The following is a 24,639-nucleotide window of genomic DNA, read 5'->3' on the forward strand; positions in this document are numbered from 1 at the left end:
TTTAGCTTTGTGCGGTTGGACTCATTGTGGCAAACTGAAGTACTGTTCTTGGCTGCTGTGTGAAACACTGTGCCATATCATTCTCATCTAATGTGAATTTACTCTGTTGTTTAAACTTTTGCCAGGAAATCAGCGATCAATAACTCACCAAGCATTAAAAGTAATTAGAAGTTCTAAGAGTAATCACAGAACATGAAAGTAACACTGCATTTTAATGGTGATGAGAAGAAATGGACATTTATGTGAAATAAATGTTAGTGAGAGTCATTTGTGATAAATTCAAATTAAAGAAAGGTGACAGAAGATTGAACTGAGGATGAGGAAGTGGTGGCAAGGTTAGGTGATGATTTATTGTTTTACTAAAGTTTTTTTTGTTATTTACTTTAATTTCAGAATGTTGAGCAGGATGAGCAGGTTGACTTTTGCAGTTTTTATGCATCTATAAATTGAACAGAAAGGTTTATTACCACTCAGTACCACATCAACTAGAAATTAGTCTGATTGATTATAAATGTTTCAATGGAGAGCAGTTTTTTAGTCAAGACTTTCTGAAGGATTTTTATATTAGATCTATTGATATTAACCCCTCTTATATGTAAGAATGCAATGCTCAATTTGTGTATTTTAATTGACATGTAAGTGTAGAGGACCACAAGTAATTGAACGATTCGCTGCTTTATTTATTGGCCAGCTTTGTGTCTTTGCATTGATAGATCCAGCACAAGAGAACTAACAAAAGGCCTGTAGTTGTTTTCAAATGTTTATTGGACTCCAAAAAAAAAAAAAATAGTGTTGATACCAGAAAAGCTGGTTATGATGTATGGAAAAAGGGTCAGTATCAGACCTGAGAAGACAATACGTTTATCCATGACATGAAGAAAACACTGTAAATGTCGTGTTACAGTGATGGGAAAACTTCAGGTACCCTGCTGAATTTACCCAAATAGCAATAAAGCTGGAGAACAGAAAAGCCTGGTTTACAAAAGACATTTAAAAAATCCTAGACAAATGAGGACAATGTAGGGAGGAATTAGAGTTTTTTGGGGGGGAATGATACATGGCATGGACATATCTTGCCAGTAGATAAGATTCACTCGTTTCTCTTGATGTTATGGCTACTGACAGCAGCAGGATGAATTTGGAAGTGTACAGAAAGCATCTTAACTACTTATATCCAAAAAATGCTTCAAAATGCAAGCATCTACAGTGCCAAAATGTTATTGACTGCACAAGTCCATCAACCAGCCTGAACACAGAGTAATATTTCAAATAGCAAACAGCCTCCAAAACAGCCAGACTACATTACAGACCTAGTGGATCATCGCCAGAGTATATATCCAGTATCATATCTATGAAGTCTTGCTTTAGTAGTGCTGGTTTTAGCCTCTCTCATGCTGCAACATTAAGTGCAACCACTGAGTTTTCAAGCATTTGGGAATCACCTTCCATAAATACACTTCCAAACTCATGCTGAATTTTTCCCTCTCCTTTTCTCCCTCTGTATTATTTTGGTTATTAAGGCAGCCATAACCATAAAATATATATATATATTTTTTTGTGAATTATTTTTGTAGGATACTCGGCTGAATTTGTTTACGACCATGCACCTTATGCAAGAATGTTAAGAAACATTTTATGTTTACAATTATTAACTAGATTTGTAAAGTTCGTCACGACAAACTTTGATGTTGGCTTTGACGGTGCAAGTATTCGCAAAGGCCGGTGCATTTTGGAGGCGAGTGGACAGAAAGATTGTGAAAGCTACTGGACCGCTAGGGTGCCAATAATTTTGGAGGTGATTGGCCATGAGCATGTGACGTGATCCGAATACCCGTGAGGCAGTTCCCTTCATTGTGCTGAGTGTTTTGATATGTCACATGTCCATGTTGTGCAAATTTTTGATTTCGCTTGTTTTGGGGGCGGGGCTACATGTGACGTCACGTGACGTGACCAGAATACCCGTGGGGCAGTTCCCCTCATTGTGCTGAGTGTTTTGATATGTCACATGTCCATGTTGTGCAAATTTTTAATTTAGCTTGTTTTGGGGGCAGGGCGACACGTGACCTCACGTGGCGTCACGTGACATGACCAGAATACCCGTGAGGCAGTTCCCCTCATTGTGCTGAGTCTTTTGATATGTCACATGTCCATGTTGTGCAAATTTTTGATTTCGCTTGTTTTGGGGGCGGGGCTACACGGGACCTCACGTGACGTCACGTGACGTGACCAGAATACCCGTGGGGCAGTTCCCCTCAATGTGCTGAGTGTTTTGATGTGTCACATGTCCATGATGTGCAAATTTTTGATTTCGCTTGTTTTGGGGGCGGGGCTACACGTGACGTCACGTGACGTGACCAGAATACCCGTGGGGCAGTTCCCCTCATTGTGCTGAGTGTTTTGATATGTCACATGTCCATGTTGTGCAAATTTTTAATTTTGCTTGTTTTTGGGGGCGGGGCTACACGTGACCTCACGTGACGTCACGTGACGTGACCAGAATACCCGTGGGGCAGTTCCCCTCAATGTGCTGAGTGTTTTGATATGTCACATGTCCATGTTGCGCACATGCTGTGTGTGTAAGAGCTTAGAGGAATTTTCGGAATTCCCCATTCAAGTCTATGGGATGTTCGATCGTCGACTACCGGAAAACCGAAAATTCCGTCAGAAGTCCGAAATAAAAACTTTGTCCGGAGTAAGGTCCTAAAGAACCTGTCCGAGTTCCGTGTAAATCGCTCGAAAACTTGCCGAGTTATAAACCTCAAAAGTTTATAATGGAAGTCTATGGGAAAAAAGGCCACTTTGAGCTTCCGTACCGGGAATGCCGGAATTCCGATCTCTTAGAAAAATAGAAGCAACAAACTACAGACCAGGGTCTACAACATATCCAAATTTGGTGCATGTTGCTCGAACGCCCTAGGCCGCATTTTTTTTAAATAAATTTTTGTCTAAGAATAATAATAATAATAATAATAATAATAATAATAATAATAATAATAATAATAATAATAAGCTTATAACGGAAATCAGAATGTTTTCTACAAGGCCAACATAATAAATACTTTTATACTTCATTTTGCTTTCTAGTTCCATTAAATACAGGTTACTGATTACAGTAAAGACTTTTATGTAATATAATGTTGGTAACGTAGTCATTCCTTTTGATAATGTAATCATTTACAATAAAATATTAACTGTTTCCTGAGAGTCTGTTACTGGTATTATTATGTTTCTCAGCTGTTTTTGCAAAGTAACCTGTTTTTTTCATACAGTCATTTTTTTTAGCAGAGGCACGCCAAAGTCATTATACAAAGTGATGCACATGTCTTAATGCCAGACATTATCATATATTTTGAATAGTTTTCAACACAAGTAGCATCTATACAATACATACACAGTTTTATTTTTTATTAATTCCACATTTTTTTTTTAAACTTGATTGTATTGGTATACTTTTAACACATTTACCCCCTTTGTTTTCTTAGAGAATTTTACATGTGGTTTTTGTCTGTGGCGAGAAAAAATGGTGTTTTTTCCATCTGTTTCTAAAACACTTCTTAATGAAACCATGAGAAAAAGAGGGCTATGTGTTTTAGATGGGGTGTTGATGGATTGCAGTATGCAAGGTGCTAAAACTCCTAAAAGAAGTGCAGCATGACGGCTAATGCGTGACAACGCTAGTCACACCTCTACCGATGATTGTAACGCTCATGTGCTGCTCCTCCTCTTTAAGATCCTCTGTGCTGTCTGTGGAGAGGCTGACTGACTGACTGGGGATTAATTATTGGGGATCATTTCCCAGGCTCTGGCGGCAGCTTTAGAAAGGGTGTCAAAATGAGATTTTCAGAGACAGTACCTGCTACATCTACACACTATAGCAGCATTAGCGTATTATGTGCACCCTTCAGTGCATTTTGTTTAACAGGTAATTGTGCATTTGTGGGAACAGTTGAATTCTTTGCCGTACCACCCACTTTACTTTATTGCAGTAGTGGGTTATAAATATATAGCGTTTTTTAATGCACTTTTGCTCACCATTGTTTCTGTTTTTATTGTAAGGCTACACTGATATTTAAGGCCTCTGTGTTATCACTGCACTCCACAGCAGTTGTTTATGTGGCATAGTCACACACATACAGTTTTCATGCTTGATTTGTCACACATACACACCTATGTCAGGCACGGAAGATATCTTACCACTGACCACTAGCTAACCTATCTTGCAGCATCCAAAAATTGTATGTTTCTTTTTTGTAGACACACTGAAAGGTCTGGCTGGGGGTGGTGCCAGCAATAACATGTGGACCAGACTAGTCTGTGGCAATTGGGATTTGTATTGATTGTGTGGATTTGATTTATTGATCGATCTCCCTCGTAAATGTGGCATCTGAGGAGCTAATCTGAAATGGCTAAGGACAATCTTCTGCCTTACAGAAAAATGGTAGAGATAAGGAACGTTTGAAAAGCAACTGCACTTATCTTCATCACACACTTGTCCATCTGCTTTACTTCACTGTGTTTGGTTGTGTTAGTGACTATTTTTTTCTTTGTTGCTCTTCCTTTTTGTATCAGCAATATGCTCTACAAATGAGATTACGCATCTCTGTGTATAAGTGTACATACACAGATTGTGTGTATACATATATGTGTGTGTATGTGTGTGTGACAGAGATAAACATTTAGGTTTTTACTTGGTTACATACATGGATGCTGATGACCCTGTTTGTGTGAATTTGAATTCTTTGTTTGTGTGTGTGTGTGTGTGTGTGTGTGTGTGTGTGTGTATGTGTGTGTGTTTGTGTTTGTGCAGCAGGGGTTGGAGGCAGTGCAGTCACTAGGCAGAACAGAGTGGATCTATAAATTGATGGAATTCAAAGCCTCCAGCATCGATTACCATTATAACAAACAGCAGAGCCCCGAATGTCTGATTATTTTTAGACAAAGATTCTGTTCTCTCAGCAGTAATTCTGCTGATGCTGTCACACTTTCAGACATCTGCCTATGATTGCAATTAGATGGGATACTAAAATAATACCTCCATCTAAATTTTTCCCTTTTTTGTTGCTGCCACCCACTCTGTCTTTCCCCCTCCCCCATTTATTTGTGCTGGTGTGACTACCCCTGTTCATGGACTGGAACTAGATCTGCTTTTCCAGATGTCAACATCCCTTGTTCTGTGTTGTCATCAGCTTTTAATGCCACATATTTTAGAGGCAATCAATATTAAATATTATCAGGCTTGAATACATCTGATATTGCAAATACGCTAGCAGAGTCGAAATAACCTTCAGATGCACTCACCTGAAGGTTATTTTGACTCTGCTGGCATTTTTGCAATATCAGATGTATTCTTTAAAACTAGAAGTTATTAAAGGTGTAATAGACTTATTTTTTGTTTCTCCAAATGCACAAACCTTATTCGCTGCTAGAGGTATTTTGTGGTATCTATTCCGTGTTCAGCATCACTTAACATCCTCTGCCCCGGTGGTGTTTTGTTCTCTCTCGTTTCCTGATTTGCATATTTGGAGTGGTTGCTCTGTGGAGGTGGTCAGTCATGGTAGAACGTAACTACCTCTTCCAGTCAGTTCCCACTATTACGCTGTCTATCAGACAGGACGACACATGCTGGCCTCAGTAGAATGTGCTAGCCTCCGCCTCTCAAGTGGCTCCTCCTACCCCCATGGTGCTTTCCAGGGGGAGATTCATCAATTACCACCGGATGTTTGACTGGCACAGGCTTAATGACAGGGCCTTGCTATTGACCTGCCTGCCTGCCATGTACTGAAAACACAGTTCCTGATTGCCTTTTTACAAATGTTGAACAACATTGACTGCAGTTATCTGCATTTTTCCATTTTCAATTTCATTGCTTTATTTTGCTACATTCAAAGTTAACTTTGTGTCTGTGTTCTATGTGGCGGTATAGAGGTTCAGGTAAATCTTCAGAAAAACAAATGTTCTATTTATATTAGATTGAGAAGGTTTCTGTGAGAGAAACAAATCCAATGAAATCAAAAAAGATTGCTGTAGACATGATTGAGGAACTGAAATTGCTCTAAGATATTTGGACTTTGAGCAGTTCATTGATTAGCATTCATTAGTATTTCAGCTTAAAAGGAAGGCAGGAGTGTGCTGCTGGGATTCCTGCATGTGGGGATTGTCTAAGCTGGGAAAACTTTAGTTTGGCAGTAATAGGCAGCTTTGTCCCCAGCCCTAAATGTAACAGCAAGCATTAGGGTCTGACATCCGCCTAAGAAACCCACCAAGAAGGGATTAGGATTTTTTTCTGTAGAGGCCTTAGAAAAAAAAATGTTCTGCATGTTGATGTTCTGCAACAAAATTATTATTGTTGGAATATTTCTGTAAAATAAGATAAAATTAATAAACCACTTTGAAACAATTAACTCTGCTTTGTGTTCACCCTGACACTGATTATTAGTTCTTCTTCATTCTGATTACATTTAATATAGATTAAAATCAATCAAGATGCAAAATTCTTCATTAAGACCCATGATACAAAAAAAAGAAAAAAGAAAAGAAAAAAGTTCATCAAATGGCTTAAATCAAATCTGCTTCAGTTTATTTTTTCAGTTTAATAATTTCCAGCAAATCTTTAGCAAGGTTTTGCTTTCTGTATTTATGTTTAGCGAAGTGTTTGTCATACAGTAGAAAGGTATTTACTGTATAAATGCTTGTATTGGTGTGGTCAGAATTGGTTTCATCTTGTTTTTATCTTGTGTCATCTGTTTTAAATGTTATGTCTGTATTTCATGTTTTATTCAGGATCAAGTTATCAACTATTTCTTTTTTTCTTTTTGCATTGAGGAAGACTCTTTATTACAAGGATTATAGAGCATTATGAAGTTAGTAGGTGTGTAAATATGTATGCATGAGTCCCATTCACAGTTTGTAGGTTCCATTCACAACCTGACCAAGATAAAATTGTTAACGAATGTACAGGAATTATTAGTTAGAAAGGATTAGCAGTTAGAAAATATGCATCCGGCTTCAAACTCCAATGACGTCGTAGACCTTTTGATAAATAAAATCACGTGTCATATTCATTGACAAAACAGAAAAAAAAGAATTTCTCAAATGTTGTTGGACAAAAATTGACCAAAAAAATGGACAGAAATTGACCCTCTTTAATGCTAGTAACAAAATCTAATTTAATCGAGTGTGGAAAGAATTAGAGATTTTTTGGAATGTCCTTAAGCACATTATCTCAAATCTAGAGCTGCTATCTATTTTTTGTCCTCAGGATTTTTCTCCCCTTAGATAATTTTCTAAATTGCTTTTAAGTAAGACTGCAGATTAATTAAAACCTAGTGAATTTAATTTTCATGTCATGTATGATTTTGCTATGGTAATTGAAATGCTTCCCTCTTTCTTTTCAGACTGTTTTTCTCATTCTTCACCAGGGGTTGAGCAAAGGGCCTTTGACAATATGAGTGGAAACAGCTGATAGAGAGAGAGAGAGAGAGAGAGAGAGAGAGAGAGATCGAGCGCACAAAGTGGTCTGCTGGCTTGCAGAGAACAGATGGAGAAATTGGATGATTGATCATGGCTGCTTGATTTGGTGGATGCCATAAGGAATTGTCTCCATAAACTTCAATTAGATGCGCAGAGTTTGGACAGGGTAGAAGGAAAGAGGATTACTGCTTGATTCCTTAAATATGATATTTGCACGTGTGTTTAGTTTACTGTGCATATACAGTACAAGGCTAATATTTTTGGATGGCATTGTATGAGTCAGATCATATTGACATGAGGTCAATGCGTGTGGTAGCTATGCCCCCTCCTCTTACTTTTTCTCTCTCCTGTGTTCCCTGTGCTGTAGTCCTATGACTGTTGCAGAGGTATTGATTACTTCTGATACTGATTATCTAAAAGGCCCTCTGCTACTGTAGGCATTGGATTTATTTTGCTTTAATTATTTATGGGCCTGGGTCTTATGGTAAGCAGTTGCTTTCTATCAGATCATGAAGGATTACACTGTTAATATTCAGCAGTGTATATTTATTTATGTACGCACTAAGCTGTGTTTATAACTGTTGGCAACGCTTTCTAATGTGCACCTCTCTCTCTCTCTCTCTCTCTCTCTCTCTCTCTCTCTCTCTCTCTCTCTCTCTCTCTCTCTCTCTCTCTATCTCTGTCTCTGTAGAGGGAACTAAATTCAGTGGCAGCACAACTGGCTGGGCGACAGGAAGAGAGCGAGCACTCCCATAAGCACGTACTTGAGTTGAGTCGAGAGTTCAAGAAAAATGTCCCTGAGGTGAGTTAGAGGCCATATGTCTGTCTTTTTTTTTTGTGGTAGCATTTGGTCTCCTCTGTATTAAATGACCATTTTCAGATTCTTAATTCATTTTAATGCATAACATCATAAACTGCACATTTCCCCACACTTGTTCACTGCCTGTGGTAATCGATGGGGAAGGTGTATGAAGTTTATGCATACTCTGTAAGATGGGAAAGTGCGCATTTATCTGAAAAAACCATCCATAAATAAACTCCTAGAACAATACATGAACTAGGTGTTCACTTCTCAAAGTAGACAAAGCACAACTTTTTAAATACAACTAGACAGACATTTAAATGGTACAAAATTTCCCATTTTCCATTATAGTTTTTCAGCCTTTGGCCTCTCTCCTTTGAGTCCCCATTTCCTCTAATTTTAATCTTTACTGAAGACACTGATTCCTCTCAGGTAAAGGTGAGGAAGAAAAAAAATACATGTCGCGCACCTCTCATTATATAAGCACTGACATTTTACATTTTTCCTTGTTAACAGACCTTTTCCCCCTGACTGTGCTTAAAGACGTTTAAAGCTTCAACATTAACCTCCATCAAATTCTCCAGACTTGAAACGGCAAAGCCTAATTTGCACACCACTTGACACAAATGTCATCAGTGACAATCAGGATTTACAGGATTGGCATTCTTTTGAGTGTAATGCTTGTATAGTACTGATTCTATTTTTTCTCTAATGGCGATTACAACAGCCTTTAGTGATAAAAAACCTTATATACCCCATTTTACACCACTATTTCTTAAACAATTGTTTCAATATATCTAAAATGATTATAGAGCCAAACCTCTTGAGATATACCAAGGTCATATAATGATGGATTTTTTTTGCCATTAAAATCAATCAATGCCTATAGAATTTACCTACAGCAAAAGTGATCAAGTGATTTGACATTGTAGCTTATTGATTGTCTATCTGCATGTATGTGATATCTTTCCAATATCTCTAAAGCAGGTTTTAATCAAAAGGCTCTTAAAATAATTTATACCATGTACACTTCTGAACAAAATCAAAATCAAAGACTGGGGGAAACATTCCAAGTATTTCACGCTCGTAACCAGGTTGTAAGGAAAAAGGAGCAAGAGGCAAAAAAACAGAGATTGTCAATTTATTGAAAACAAACAGGTATTAAATTCAAACAGGCTGATCATCAGCTGATCAAAAGTTTAAGAACATATCTCAAAAATACCCACAACAGAACTGATAGTGTCAAAAATGGACTCAGTAGTGAGTAGCCCCACCGTTCTTGTTAATTCTTCAAACACGTTTCTGCATGCTTGATGCAACTGTTTCCAGGAGGCTGGTGGGAATGTTGCTCCATGTGGTGGAGACGGCTTCATGAAGGGCATCCACAGTCTGAAAAACTGATGGCAGTTTTTGTAAACTTCCCTTGCCAATCATCCCCAAACATTCTCAAGGGGATTTAGATCAGGGGAACACGCAGGATGGCCCAGAAGTGCAAAATGATTGTCCAGCAAGAAGTAAGGTAGGCATTGTGAACTGTAGCCTTGTCCTGTTGAAAGACTCAGTCATTACCACACAGACAAGCGCCCTCAGTCAAGAGGGATGCCTGCTGAAACATGACGCTCTTGCACAATCTGAAGCTCCATTTTCACATTGAAAATGGAGCACCCCAGATACAGTAATAACCCCAGATCTCCTCCACTGTTCGAGTAGAAAACATCTCCAGTCTGATCTCATTGCCAGTATCGTTGGAAGACATCAGGACCATCCAGGATACATTATTTCTGGTCAGAGAACAAAACCTTCCTCCATCTTTCAGTGTCCCATGTTTGGTGCTCCCTTGCAGATTCCAAAAGGGCAAGTTTGTGGTGTGGGAGGAGACGTGGCTTTTGAAGACGTTTTTTTTCTTTAAGCCCTTCTCTCGCAGATGCCATCTTGTAGTTATTGGGCTTCACGGACAGCCCTTCGGATCAAGGTGAAATTCTTTTGGTCTAGCACTTGATTTTTTTGTCCCGTAACTCTCAACATCTTTTAAGAAATTTAAAATGACTGTCTTACTGCGTCCAACCTTGGCAGCAATGACAAGTTGTGAGTGCCCTTGCTTCTGCAGCTGAACAATCCAGCCATGTTCAAAAACACAAAACCTTTTTTGCTTTTGCCATCAAGAGATCATGACTGTCTAAAGGAGAATGAAATTAAAGCCATATTTTTGCACAGATTTAAATGCTTTGGTCTTAAACTTTTGATAAGCTGATCACCAGACTGTTAGAGTTTAAATGCAGCTTTCAATAAATTGCCTACTCTCTTTTTTTTGTTTCTTTTTCTTTTTTGGTATTTTGAAAGTACTTACAACCTTGTTAAGATCCACCAGTGAGAATACTTGTAATATTTCCCTTGGTCTTAAGATTTTGTTCAGGAGTTTATATATATAAGCATGCAGAAACACTTACACACATGTATATACCTTTTTATAGACTGGTTTTCATCATTGCAAAACTAGTTTACATAAGCAGAGATGAAAAAAGCATTTTTCAATGTCACTCAGGAAAATTCAAAACTCTTTTATATAAAATGTTTTTACACAACCACAACATATTTTCCCAAGAATGTTAGAAATAATAATTTCTTTTGTGAATGTTTTCACAATATTTGTGGAATGCATTTTCCCATTTTTTTCCATGGACATGCGTTTCTTTCAATCTATTGATGCATTTTGCACATGTACATAGGCAAGAAATGAAATACAATCACACAGTTTAGTGAATATCATTTTACAAGCTCAAAATGTGTTTGCGTTATAGTTACACTCCTTAGAAGGAACATTAAAATGCAAGAAAACATCTTTTTTTGTTTATTATTATATTATTAAATTGTGATTTAACTGAAATACCCTTGTGTGCATCAATTTTACATTGAGATAATATTGCTGATTTTTGTGAAAAAAATTCTTCTTTTGTTTCATTTTTTAAAACAATCCTTTTTTTCGAATGTGTTGTTTTTATAGGAAGTGCGAGAGATGGTTGCTCCTGTCCTCAAGAGTTTCCAAGCCCAGGTCAGTCAGTCTAATGCACACTTTACCACAGTGCACTTTACAGGACATGATAACACTGTGGCTCTGCACAAAACTGTACAAAAAACAGAGTGCAAATCTGAATGAAGCGTTGCTCTAAAATAAGTTCCCATGGTGTTAACCAAATGATCCTCAGAGTTCATTTGATCCCACTCAAAATAAACTCTGTAGGAGTGAATTCAACACCGTAGGTTTAACAGCAGTTTTTTTGAAACAGCAATGATAATGAGAATTAGCAGCAGTTGCCATTTAGCAAACCTCTCGCCGGGAGCATAACGTCATCCACATCCGCATTCCACCTCCTTATTGACTGGTATCATTTTACCGGCAGACTTGAGCAGCATCTCCTCTCCATTAACATACTGAAGTATCAGGCCTCTGTCTGCTTGCAAATACCTCTGATCACTAGGGCCAACCCAACTGCACTCCCCATCTCTCTCTCTCTCTCTCTCTCTCTCTCTCTCTCTCTCTCTCTCTCTCTCTCTCTCTCTCTCTCTCTCTCTCTCTCTCTTTCTCTCTCTCACTACCTCATTTAATATCTCTCTATCTTCCTGTTATGTGATGGTATGCTTTGTGCCGCTCCTCCGACATGCTCCCTGTTGAGACAGTCATCTGATCTCTGCTGAAAAGCGGCTGCTCCAACCATTACATGAAGATCATAAATCACATTTGTGAGCCTGCTCCATGGTCCACAAAGCACAGGCGTATTGAAACGATACTCCAAATATGTTTCCAGCCCTCTCAGCTCACTCATAGGTGTGATTCAGTACCACGCCAAACAGAGTTGGAGCTAAATATAGCAATGGTGTGTAGGGCGAACATGGGATAGCAATTCTATGCCTGATTACAGAGGTGCACAGCTGGTTCTAAAAACCTTTGGTCATAAAAGGGCATCTGAAAAGTCTCCATAAACTGTTTTAAAGATTTGATACAAAGCTTCATTTTAAATTAAATAAAGGTGGTTAATGAGAACCACAAAACTCCATGTTTAAATAGGTTTTTATGTGTGCTTATTGATAATCATCAGTTATGATTATAGACAAGCATCATCTTCATGCAGGTGGTTGTGTATGTGCAAACAGTGAACATGCCTGGATGTATGCCCATGGCTCCTTCATAAGTTTGTGTGTACTTTGGGTTCCGTTCTGCCTTTTTCTGCTGCCTCCACCCAGGCTCTGTACTTTCACCAAGTCCCTGGTGATCCCTGGACCCTTGCTGTGCCACTTTTTAAAAGAGAAAGTATGCTCCTTTTGAAGTGTTTGCAACATGACAGGTTCTTCTTTTCTTTTTCTGTTTCATTTCACCGCATCCCTCCCCTCGTTTCATGCACTGCTTCGCCTGCTAATTATCACTAACCAGCCAGCTGATTAGGAACACGCCGTTGACCTAGATTCCCGAAGTGTTCGCTCGCACCAAGGGTTAATCCCAGAGCTGGCGGATGTCATTGGTCGCTTCAGTTCCTTTCTCCCCTCCTTCTTCCACTTTTTCCTTATTCTTTCTCTGTTCCTTCTCTTTCTGGGTGGAAGCAAGCTAACGAGGTCCCATCAGAGCCAGAGAGAGGTGTTAATTTGGCCTGTGAAGTGGAAAGGAGATTAAGGACCGTGAGGAACCGAGTTTACGTCTTAAAATACATCTCTGTCCTTATTAATCCAACAGTCCTGGGAGACCAGCAGAGCCTTTTGGTTTTATAATGAAGAGTGTTTTCTAATATAGGTAATTTTACTAAAAAAATTTACAGAGAACAAGCTGAAGAGAGGTAGTAGAAGGCATACTGTACCTTCTGGCTTTTATGGTTGCTCAAATTGTCCTTGTTCATCATAAGAACTTTGTGCACTTGCTACTTTTGATGGTATTCTTTTCTTTACTTTGAGTGCAGTGAGCAAATTGCACCCAGCACTCACCTTTCAGAATAGCACAGAATTTGCGAAGTACATGTTGCCAAGAGGAGGCCCAGAGAAGTGTGCGAGGTGCCTTTGTGTCGCTGGTTTGAAATGTCAGGCCCAAATTAACCAGTCAGCTAATTTTTCTCACTGTCTTTCTCACTGCCTCTCTCCCTCGTTGTCTGTTGGTGTTCAAAAAGAGAAAACATCAGTGCAGGGCCCTAATTATGGAAACTTGCTTTACAAAGATAATCCAAGGAGTAATTTAGCGTGCACAATGAGAGTTGTGGCGCAGCGCAGATGGAGATTCTGATAAATAGTTCGTAATATGTAATTAGCGGCTCTGTTCGGTTTCGTGCCATTAACCCCTGCAGCCCAGAAATCATCATCTCCGCTCATTATCAGGCAAAGAGGTCTGAAATCCAGCTGTCTTTGCATGCAGACTCAGCCCTGCCATTTATCTCGTCCAGCCAAACCTGCCTGCTTACGGCGATTCTGCAGAAGACACCTGTTTTCTAGGTCACAAAGGCCCCAGCCAGTGTTTTTTTTTTCAAGGTGTAACTCTTCCAAAACTGCTTTCTGTGGTAATTTTTATTATGTGTGTGGAGATATTTCCTTCACATTTATGCAGACATCAGTAAAATAAAGTGTTCTTTCTTGTGTTAAAAATAAAATGATGGTGAATCACAAGTGCTATGTACAATACTAGTACAGACAGAGAGTTAGGGCCTTTTTACACCTGGTCACCTCATGTGTTTTCTCTGATCCGATAGCTATCTGATTTGTTAAAACTGTTCCATTTACATTAGGCCACATAAATGTGTCTTGGCGAATCGGATATCAATCCGATTTTTCTACTCCCGCCCAAAATGCAAATATATTTTAGCTCATTTCCGGGGTAATTGAAATGGAACACTCTTTGGTGTATATACTTAAATATATTTTTGTTTCTACATGTTTTACAAAAGCTTTTGTTGGACGCTTTCATCGCCCCAAAGAGCAATAAGTACCTGCGTGTCGTCCATGTTATTTGTTTCTGGTGCGATGCACGAGTCACCTGCGAGTGACGTACTTCCATTTGGGAGGAGTATAGCTCTGACGTATGTGGCTTGAACAACCACATGCATTTACACCTGTCCAGTTTCATCTGAAATGCGTCCCAGACCACCTCCTGAGAAGAGGTTTGAACCATCGGATTTATATCCATCTCTCGAAACCGTTTCAGAGGGCATTTAGACCTGGTCTTTTTACGATCGGATAGCTATCGGATAACAGAAAACGCATGAAGTGACCAGGTGTAAAAACCCCCTTAGCTATTCTCACCAGTTCACACTGTTCTTATACACTGAGGAAGAAAATACACACTAACAGCCTGGATAACAAGCATTCATTCAATAAACAGCATTTGACATATGTATATATTTAATTGTTTTCAAGTTAAATCAAACTTTGGTTTGGAAAAAACTGAAATGGTACAATGAATATATTGGCCATTTAAGCCAAATAGTGGTGTGGTAATTTAGTCCTGTACATAATGCTGCTAGCACCTATCACTGTCGTCTGCACAGTCCTTGCTCTAGGTGAAGTCTCTCTGTCTTTGATCATTCCGTGACAAGAGCGGGCCGCTTCTTCCTGCCTTCTTTTTGATTAATTCCTGAAGGAAATGATAATTCATCTTGAATGTATAAATATGTTATGAATCGAGGAATAAATCAGAGAGTAAAGGGATGGTAATTAATTATAGCTGGGCTACGTGTGAGGAGAAGAGGGGGAAAAAGAGCGCATTGTCACTAGCTTCCTCAGTTTTTATGATGAGAGGTGTAATTACATATCTGTTCTAGCAACTGCTTTTGGCTGGGCTGATTTGTACAGGCTCATGGTTCCGACAGTCATAAACCTGAGGCTAATTTTCCTAAAGGGTGTGTAGAAGTGTTATAGCTCAGTGCCTGTTAGAGTCTGGTACACTTTCATTCACATGCCTTTAACACGCTTATTTGAGAGTTGAACCATAGCCTGGCTTACATGAGGAGGAAAAGCTGCTAGATGAGTCCTAAAGAATAGGAGGGTGTGCAGTTGAATGCAGGAACTTTACAGATAAACAAAACAGTTCTATTAATGGGCTGAAAATAATGTTAAATGATGGCAAAAATGCATATACTGTGTATAGACATAATGCTGTGATACCACCTATAACAATCTGTCTGGTAATGGTATATTAACAAAAAGACTCCTGAAAAACTCTTTTGTTGCTGATCCCCTTTGTACTTGTAACAAATTGCTTAAAAAAAAAACCCAAAACAAAACAGAAAGCCACATTAAGCCACCACGATTTACTAGAAGCTGAATGTCATACTTGTGATTGGTAGTTAAAGTTGTTGTTGGCTGTGTCTGAGACAATGTTGTGTGTGCTTGTAAGTTTTTGTACAGTTTTTTCATCACAGAGCTACACATCCTGTCTATGTGACATTTAATGCCACAAGCAAACATCAGCTCTAAAGCAGTAACATCTGCTCTTTATAACATTATGCCCCTGTGCAGCAATTTTATAGCGTATAACAATAGTCTGCTTTTAGTTTTCTTCAACTAAGAAGCAGTAGCTGAAAACATTTCTGCTGGTATGCAATTCTAATTACCAGTATATCTCCCAGCATTACCATTACAAGTCATTGTGTTCCTAATCTTTCTTTCTTTTATTTTGAATCTTACCACAAGTGTGGAGACTTTTTAATCAGACACCTCATATAGGTGTGGTATGAAAATGATATCTTCAGCCACCTTTTTCTCTGCCAGTCATAGTGTGGATGTTAATTTGGTGTGTGCTCTCTGTCCCTAATACATTAGAATTAGCATTAGTATATGACTGCAAGCAGGTGGGCCATTAAGTATTCCTGTCACAGTGGTTAGTACTACCACCGAGCCGATATAAATAACGAGGACTCTCCTCTCTCCTCTCTGACTTTATTACTTGTGTCCTGCACGTGTGAACGGGGCCAGATTTCCTCATCTGCATGGAATACTTTACCTAGTGAGAGTAAGATGTGATTTCTTCCTGTCACTCTGTGTTCACGCTACCTCTTTTTACAAACACACTTGTTCTCAGACACACACAGACTTTTGTCCTCTCTCTTGCTCATCCTCTCACTCATCCTGCCCTTGTGGGAGAGGGTTCACACGTGTACTTTCTTGGGCCAGGAGCTACAATACAGTGCCATCTGTTATATTGCTTTAAATAAAACCTCCCATCCAGAGTTATGGTAGGGGCTGAAGATGTGTGCTCATAAGGCAAACATCCTTTATTTTATTTCCAAGTAATTTTAATAGATACGAACACTATTTCTAAATTGTAGTAAAATTGCAAAACTAGTTTGTTGATGTGCTTAGCTAAAGAAGTATATGAAGTACATAGAAGTAAACAGAGCTTTCACATCTCAGCATATGGCTCAGATATAGTGTGTGAGTGTGAGGAAGTTGTAGCAGACAGAAAAACTCATGACTCAAATGCAGTTTTCTCATTTTCTTTTAAAACACTCACTTCTTTCCATCTTCTCCCAACAATATGTTTTACCAGTCCACCTGTCAGTACACCCGCACGAGGCTGCAACTACTTATCAACAAACATATATATGCTTTAATTGTTCACTAATTTTGATCTCTGCTGTAGTATGTGGATTTTTTAGATTTGATGCTTTTATCTAAAATATTTCAAATTCAAAATTATACATGTTTTACAAAATAACCAATGCACATTAATTAAAACCATTACGCTGTGGAAAACAGTGATTAAAATTCGAGAAGAATAACCACTGTAGAATGAAAGTAGGAAGCATAGAGGCTCTTGTTTTAAATGACTACAGCACATTTGCAGTCGAAGTACGTCACTAGTTTCTCACACTACTCTGGTGTTAACTTGGTTCATTCTTCTTCTAGTGTCTACCACATCTCAGAAACTCTAGTGGGTTTCTTAGCAATAACTTTATTGCCAAGGATTTTCCAGAGATTTTCAGTGGTGTTTGGGCTGACAGTCCAATTTGTACGCTTCCTTGGGGGTTCTCCATACATTAACTCAACCTACAGTAAATGATGATTCATCAGACCATATTACTCATTTCTAGTATTCAGCTGTCTAGGTTTTATGATCATGACACCATCATTTTCACATTTCTGCATTGGTGTCTGTGATTAATGGTTTAGCAATTGCAACTCTTCCATGGATGTTGGCTTTGTGACATTCTGTGTGCACTGTGTTTGTGGTCTTTAAGGTGGATATTAAGTTTTGCTGTCACTTTTGCTTTAGTAGTTCTGTGTTGTTTGGACACGATCCCACCTAGCGTTTGAAGGTCCCTATCATTAAGTATTAATGTTTAGTGGTAAACTAAATGTAAGTGTTTAATTAATGTTTAGTTAAGTTTTAAGTTCAATTTAAGTGGTTTAGACTAACCACTTGTTTTATTCTGTCATGCAACCTAGACAATATATAGCAACAAAAAATAAATAAATGATAAACACTACATTTTCAGTGCACTACATTCGCAGTAACCTACACAAATAATATTAACTAAATATATATACTATATATACATAGTATTTATTGTATGTATTTATTATTTAGCATATTTATTAAATAATAAAAAGAATCAAATAATTGTACAACAAAACAAAAAACCCAACATAACTGATTACCAAATTTATTCATAGCCTACTGATTTTGCACTCATAACTTACTATCTTTTACATGTGTTTGTTTGCACTGCTAGAGCAGTTAGTCCCATTCTGCATGGGATATGTGATGTGGGTCTGACACTGAGACAAGTACAGTAGGCTTAAGACAAGTAGTAGATTAGACTGTGTGTGTCTCTGCATGTGTGTCTCTGTGTGCACCTTATTTTTTAGCCAGGTCAAATTGATGTGTCTCAGTGTCTTTTGCCGGCATTGTTGACAAAGGTTTACTTTTTAGCATCCTGACAGTCCTGAGCTCAGGAGTCACTGTGCCTGAGTGACACTGCTGCTGTGCAAATGTTACATGTGTTTGTGCACACAGCTTATGCAAAGCACATGGGACAACCCCCCCCCCCCCCCACACACACACACACACACAATGCCACACAGCCACCCACACACAATGCCACACACCCGCAAACACACACAAAATAGGCTTATAAAATAGGCACTGAATTTATGGACAATTACAAACACTTTTTTAAGTGAAGCAATGCGTAAGCAGGACAAGCACTGAAAAATTGAAAAATATAAGTTCTTTGACTAAAAGAGGCAACTGGCATCCTGTACCTGTCTGAGAAGTACTGAAAATGGAAGGATGGATGGATGGCTGAATGGAGGAGCTAGTGAATGAGATTTTGTTGAATTTTATGAATGAATGCCATCACAGTGTCAGTGTATGAGCCAGTGTACACCAATACTCAGCAGTACACAGCTTGTTTGGCACATCTGACCTAACTGATTTTACAGAACAGATGCTGTCTATATGGAGAGGCAAACGAATCGCATTGCTTTCCATGATGAAGGGTAAGTGCCTTTGGTTATGTTTGCTTGAAGGCGGTGAAACAGATGACATGATGAAACCTAGCCAATATTCTTTCAATCTGAACGATGGACTGATCCATCCATGGCTTTTAGCGGGAGGATGTGCAGCAGGGAGGAGGACCGACAGCCATTGCCGCTTTTGGCTCATATGCAGCTGCTGGCAAGAATGCAGTCAAATTCGCCAATAAAAATGTGCGAAATATGTGGCAGTGTGCTGGCGAAGATGTGCCAAGAGAAATAAACTTCACCACTTGACTGCACAAGGCAGGGAATTAAAAAAGTCATGTAAGCATGAAACACACTATGTGTTCCTTCTAAAAGAAGGAGCGGAGTTTAAATTTGACTTTAGATCAGACATTCAGGGGAGTAGGAAATAAAAGGCTTATTTTTGGATGATTATATAGAATGAGCTCATAGTGAAAGACCCAGATTGGATTTTGAGAGTGAGACAGAGCCTTTTGCAAGCAGATTCAAGGTAAAGACTCCAGACTGCCAAATTTTGTAAATTCAAATGTAAATTACAACCCATAAAGATCTTATAGAAACTATGCTAGTGTGGAAGTAGCTATGTAACCTTACAGACATTATAGAATGTGTTCATCTAATTCACTCTTGACCAACAGTTAACTGTGAGTTAAGTGATGTGTGTATTGTAATATTATCATGGTTAATTATAAATAACGTAAAAACAATAAGTTTAGTATGGTGATAATTGACCTGATCGAATCATTTTCCTTCCACTGATTCCAAGTTTCCATGTGCAGTGAAGTCCTGCTGTCTGAGACAGCAGAAGTCTGAATCCTCCAGAGTTTTCATTTAACATCATGTTGGCCTGTGAAGTGTAATTTCAGTGGAATCTAAACACACTAATTAAATATTGCAACTTTCTGAAGCAGGCTTTCCTAAAGGTACCTGAAATTTTAATTTAGACTTCAAAAGAGACTCGACTTTAAAGTAAATCTATTGTTTTTCATTTAGACTTGCAATTTTCTCCTCTCTCACAAAAGCAGTGCTGTACGTACTTATGATTGATCTGGTAATTAAAATATGCAGAGAGGCAAAATATTAACCGCTTCTTTTTGTTTTAGAAAACAGTCGACACTTTTTTCCTCTGCAGATAATTAAATTTTGCACATTGATGTTCTTTACACAGCATTCATCGGACTCATTATTTTTCCATTTTCATCTTTCTGCTGAGAGATCGATAGATTGATAAAATGATGGAGCTAATCTTAAATAATGCACAAGGAGAAAAGTTACACTTACTTTGCTGCTGGCAAAGTGTTTGAACTTTCATTCTCCTTTCAAATTACAAGCAATACTTCATTTTAGCAGACCTGACCATACCCGCTGAAAAAGCCCTTAGTCTTCATCATGTCAACTGCACCTGGAAGGGAAAGAGTTAACCTATTCACTTCACATTTCCTTTCCCTTTTCTTGAAAAAATATAGAATGCCACATGTTACAGATCAATGGATGTCAAGACTAATACCCCAAACTAAAAAGAACCGGCAATTCAGACAGAGAACATAAAGTAGGCCAATTAGTACCTTGGGAACATTTTGCGGTGAGAGATAGCAGCACAAAATGTCATTTGCGTGAGTGTTAGGCCGATTGTTTATAATATGACCTGACAGTTTTGGGCTCTTCAATATTGGATTAAGCACAATACTAATTAACATGAAGCTGTGGGTAAGAAAGAGAGAACATCTTTACAGTATGAAACAGGAGCCGAGATTTCTCTGCATTACTGTATTTCTTTGAGAAATGGAAAAGAGCACTCCAAAAAATAAATAAGGCATCTAAGAAATGGTATTTTGTTCTGGGTACCTTTTATTATTACTGTTGTGGCGTGCCTTGATGCTCATTTAATTTGATCCCAGTATTCAGCAATCTAACTAGTCGTTCTCAATGTTAAATACAGACAGACTGATTTTAAGCTTCAGTGTTCAAGCTGTTCAGTGTTCACTGATTTAGCTGTTAAAGTATGTGCTTTCATTAATGGTCCATGACCAATATTCAAGTATATCTACCCAGCGTTGTTATATTGTTAATCTCCTCACTGGGTTTTCAGGAAATGATCATATATGCATGCTAAAGCATGGATTAAAATAAAGTGGAAGGCCTAGGATTGAATTGTTTTCCTAAAAACAGTGATTGTGACTTTTTTAATTGTGTCAGAGAGACATTAGTAGGGCTGGACAAGGTGTGTACGCAGTGCTTGTGTATATGTATGTATGTGTGTGTGTGTGCGTGTGTGTGTGTGTGTTTATCCCTTCTGCATCTGTGTCGTGAGATGCGAAGTATGACTGAAGGTGCACAGAGAGTCAGCAATGTAGCCGTTTTATTACATTTCATACTGAGAGCAATTTTTGCCAGTGGTTTGAAGGGTAGGCCCTATTTCCCAAGTAAGTGTCTAGGGAATCTCAGCAAAAGCATATTTATTCACACACATCCCCTATTTTGACTTTTCGTGCCTCACCAAATCCAGCTTTGCTTGGAACTGCACTGTGTAAAACTGCCAAGTTCAGAATTGCAAGACATGAAAATGCTCTTTGTGTAGCTGTTAGAATATCAAACACCTGCATCTCATGTCACCGTTATCAGCATTCTGCAACCCACACAAATTCGCTCTCCTTGTCTATTTCTTTTTTGCTGTCACAGGCTTCATGACTTGCATCAGTCTGTGTTGTCCCATGGGCCAGGCTCAATCATAAGAATATCATAAATTATTCATGATTGCACACAGTCTTGTACTTAAGGGAACTAGCAGGGCCAGTTACCATAGAACCAAGGCTCAAAGGCCACTCACAGTCAGATCAGACCCACTGGGGTTTATGAAGAATGATTTTTTACAGATTACAAAATATCTATGCAGTTTAGGCAGTTTTTAATTTATTTTTTTAACCAAAGTAGCTGGAGTTTTCTTAAGCTTGTGTTTGTTTCAGGTCAAAAAATTGCATATATTCACACATTACTGTGTGTGTGTGTGTGTGTGTGTGTGTGTGTGTGTGTGTGTGTGTGTGTGTGTGTGTGTGTGTGTGTGTGTGTGCGTGTGTGTAAATAAAATTGGCCACTTTTCCTAATAGGACCTGTGTGTAAATAAAATTGGCCACTTTTCCTAATAGGACCTGCTCATTTATGCAGCCATAAATTGGTGAAAAAGCAGAAAATCTTGAATTAACAGTCACATCAATCATCAGTGGGGTTGTTGGTGCTGGGCTGGTATAAAAATCACAGGTACTGCTGATCTTCTAGGAATTTCACACGACGGTCTACAGTTTGCACAGAATGGTGTGAAAACAAGAAACGTCCAGTGAGCAGCAGTCGGTCAAAATTCCTTGTTGTATTCAGAGGTCAGAGGTCAGAAAAGAATGAACATACTGGCAAGCTGACAGGAAGGCTATGATAACTCAAATAACAAGTATTTACAATTGTGGTGGACAGAAAAACATCTCAGAACAGACAGCTGAACAGATTGAATCTTGAGGCAGATGTGTTACAATGGCAGAAGACCACAATGGGTTTAACTCATATGGAGGTTGCAGTGGATACAGGCTCATTGTATAGGTTTCTTTTTCCCTAATTTTTTTCTTACTGTTGCTTTCCTCTGACCTGTAACAAATGCTTATTTATATAAAAAATCATCACAACTGGTATTCAGCAGGTTCTATTAAATTTATTTCATAGCTTTATCCAAATAATAAAATCAGTGTAATCAACAGTGATGATATTATCCCCATAATAGAGTGATTCTATTACGCTATGGAAATGTGACAACAAGCAAAAATGAGAAAATAGAATAAATAAAAAAAATTTTTGTTAATAAAATAAGAATTAAAAAATAATAATTAACACATTTAACAAGCATGGTATTTATGGTGCATAAATATTTTGCAGTATGAACAGTAAACAACAACCATAGCACAAGACAATGCTAAGCTGTGTGTCCCTCTCTGAGCATGGACTGAGTAAACGTAGTCATAGTTGTCAGCCCTTACGAAATGTAAGTTATATATAATACAAAAAACGCGATCCACACATGGAAGCAACAGGGATATTGTTACAGCAGTCAGGCAATAGCACCATTGTAATATTCAATATTGCAGTATCCTTGGTTGTACATCCATATTTCCCAAATTCTACATGCTTTTCCAGTATCTGACATCCAATGACTTTGGTATTGAGAAATAAATTTTGGTATGGAGAAAAATGGATCAACGCATCCTTGTATACAATGGCAATCTGTCTCAATTTTGGCATAATAGTTTTTGCCCCATTTTTAAAACATGTAGTCTTCTGCATTAATGCTGAGGCTAGGATTAATGTCAGTTTTTGTTCTTACCTGAAGCTAATTATAGACACCACCAGTGATTTGTCTTTTGACAGTTTTGAGACCTACATGAGAGCTGAAAAGGGAACGATATCTCTCGGTAAAATATGTATGACATCAAAAAGCCTTAAAGGTTATTAGAAATTAATGAGTGGTGGGGATAGAGTTATAAAAAATAGCCTTCTCTGGCTGCCTGGCATTTTTTAAATGTTTAATTCCTGATACCTTAATATGAAGGCATGACTGAATTTCACAGACGCAGCCATACATGAAGTTTTGCATGCATTAATGGTTACATGATGGTAACAGTTGCTCTTGTTATCTGTGACTTCCTTTTCAACACCACCAGCACAGAGCCATTAGTCAACATTTTGGGGTTCACTGAAGCTTCACTAAACTAGGAGTTTAACACTCTGTAGGTTTACCGGTATGAAAAGTGCCCCACTTGTGCTCTTTTTCCTTTAACTTCTTCACTTTTTGTTTTTTTGCTCATCACCGAATTGACACGAACTGTCGCCCCTGAACACTTCACGGTAATGACGGAAGACACTGTACAAAATTGCCTTATTTATGGTGGTAATGTTAGCTGTCTGTTCCGGTGTCGCTCTTGCTGGAGACGGCCCGATTGTGGCAGCCGCTCTGAAGTGAATTTGCTGAGCGACTACCTGGAAACATCAACAGTCATTAATTATGCAAAACTCGCCTCACCGCAGGAGCCGGCGAGCTGCTCGCTACGGCTGCGCCGGCTCCTATTAGAGTCAATGCGCTCTACAATGAGCCCCTGCTGCCTCCCTTCAAGGATTACACATACAGACACATATGCCCTCAGACACAGAACCACACACACAAAGACACAAGCATGAAATTTGGCTCAGCTAAGTACAGCATCCTATGCATATATTCACCTCTCAAGCTCACACACTCCCATTTGGCCTTTCAAGAAGGTTTTTTTAAGTAGCCTGGTGTTTTAGCTAAAAATGAGAATAAGCACGTGCACCATCTCTGCCTCAGCACCTTCATCAGTCATAGTGCAATTCCCCCTCTCCCCTGCCACTGCCACGCTTTATTTCACTTCTTTTTCTGGCCTCAGATTGTCTGTGTACTGCTATTTTTTGCTAAGATGTAAAAGGGAAGAGAATGTGACAGACCTGACACATAATATTTCACACGCAGAGGACCAGGGCGGGAGGGATAGAAAGTGTTTGTCATCTAGGCCCTTTTATTTGGGGCGGGAGTTGGGGGATACGAGATAGAAATGTGTCTGTCACACATTTTTGCTTGGACAGCCATGTTAAAAGATTTTGTAGCATTTTTAAAATATTGTTATGCAACTATAATTAATCAATTCTAATTGATCATAGAACAGTAGAAAGAATGGGAGGGAGAAAGAGAGAGAGAGCGAGAGAGAGAGAGAGAGAGAGAGAGAGAGAGAGAGAGAGAGAGAGAGAGAGAGAGAGAGAGAGTTTCTGTGTGTGTTTCTGTGTGTGTGTTCATGTACCACCAAGGCACATGTTGTCCTCTCTCCCTTCTGTCTATTGTGTTCTGG

At 38.7% G+C, this 24,639-nt stretch overlaps 1 protein-coding gene across 4 annotated transcripts in view; it reads left to right on the plus strand.

The window, feature by feature from the left end:
* Window positions 1-24,639, plus strand: part of cux2b (cut-like homeobox 2b) — a 106,377-nt gene that overhangs the window by 34,980 nt on the left and 46,758 nt on the right. For all 4 annotated transcript variants that reach the window (XM_027167465.2, XM_027167468.2, XM_027167466.2 and 1 more), the window contains 2 exons: window positions 8,162-8,272; window positions 11,274-11,321. In XM_027167465.2, coding sequence (XP_027023266.1) covers window positions 8,162-8,272; window positions 11,274-11,321 — 159 coding nt within the window. The remainder of the gene's footprint in view (window positions 1-8,161; window positions 8,273-11,273; window positions 11,322-24,639) is intronic.

This window comes from Tachysurus fulvidraco, chromosome 14 (assembly GCF_022655615.1).
Source record: "Tachysurus fulvidraco isolate hzauxx_2018 chromosome 14, HZAU_PFXX_2.0, whole genome shotgun sequence".
Lineage (NCBI taxonomy): Eukaryota > Metazoa > Chordata > Actinopteri > Siluriformes > Bagridae > Tachysurus > Tachysurus fulvidraco.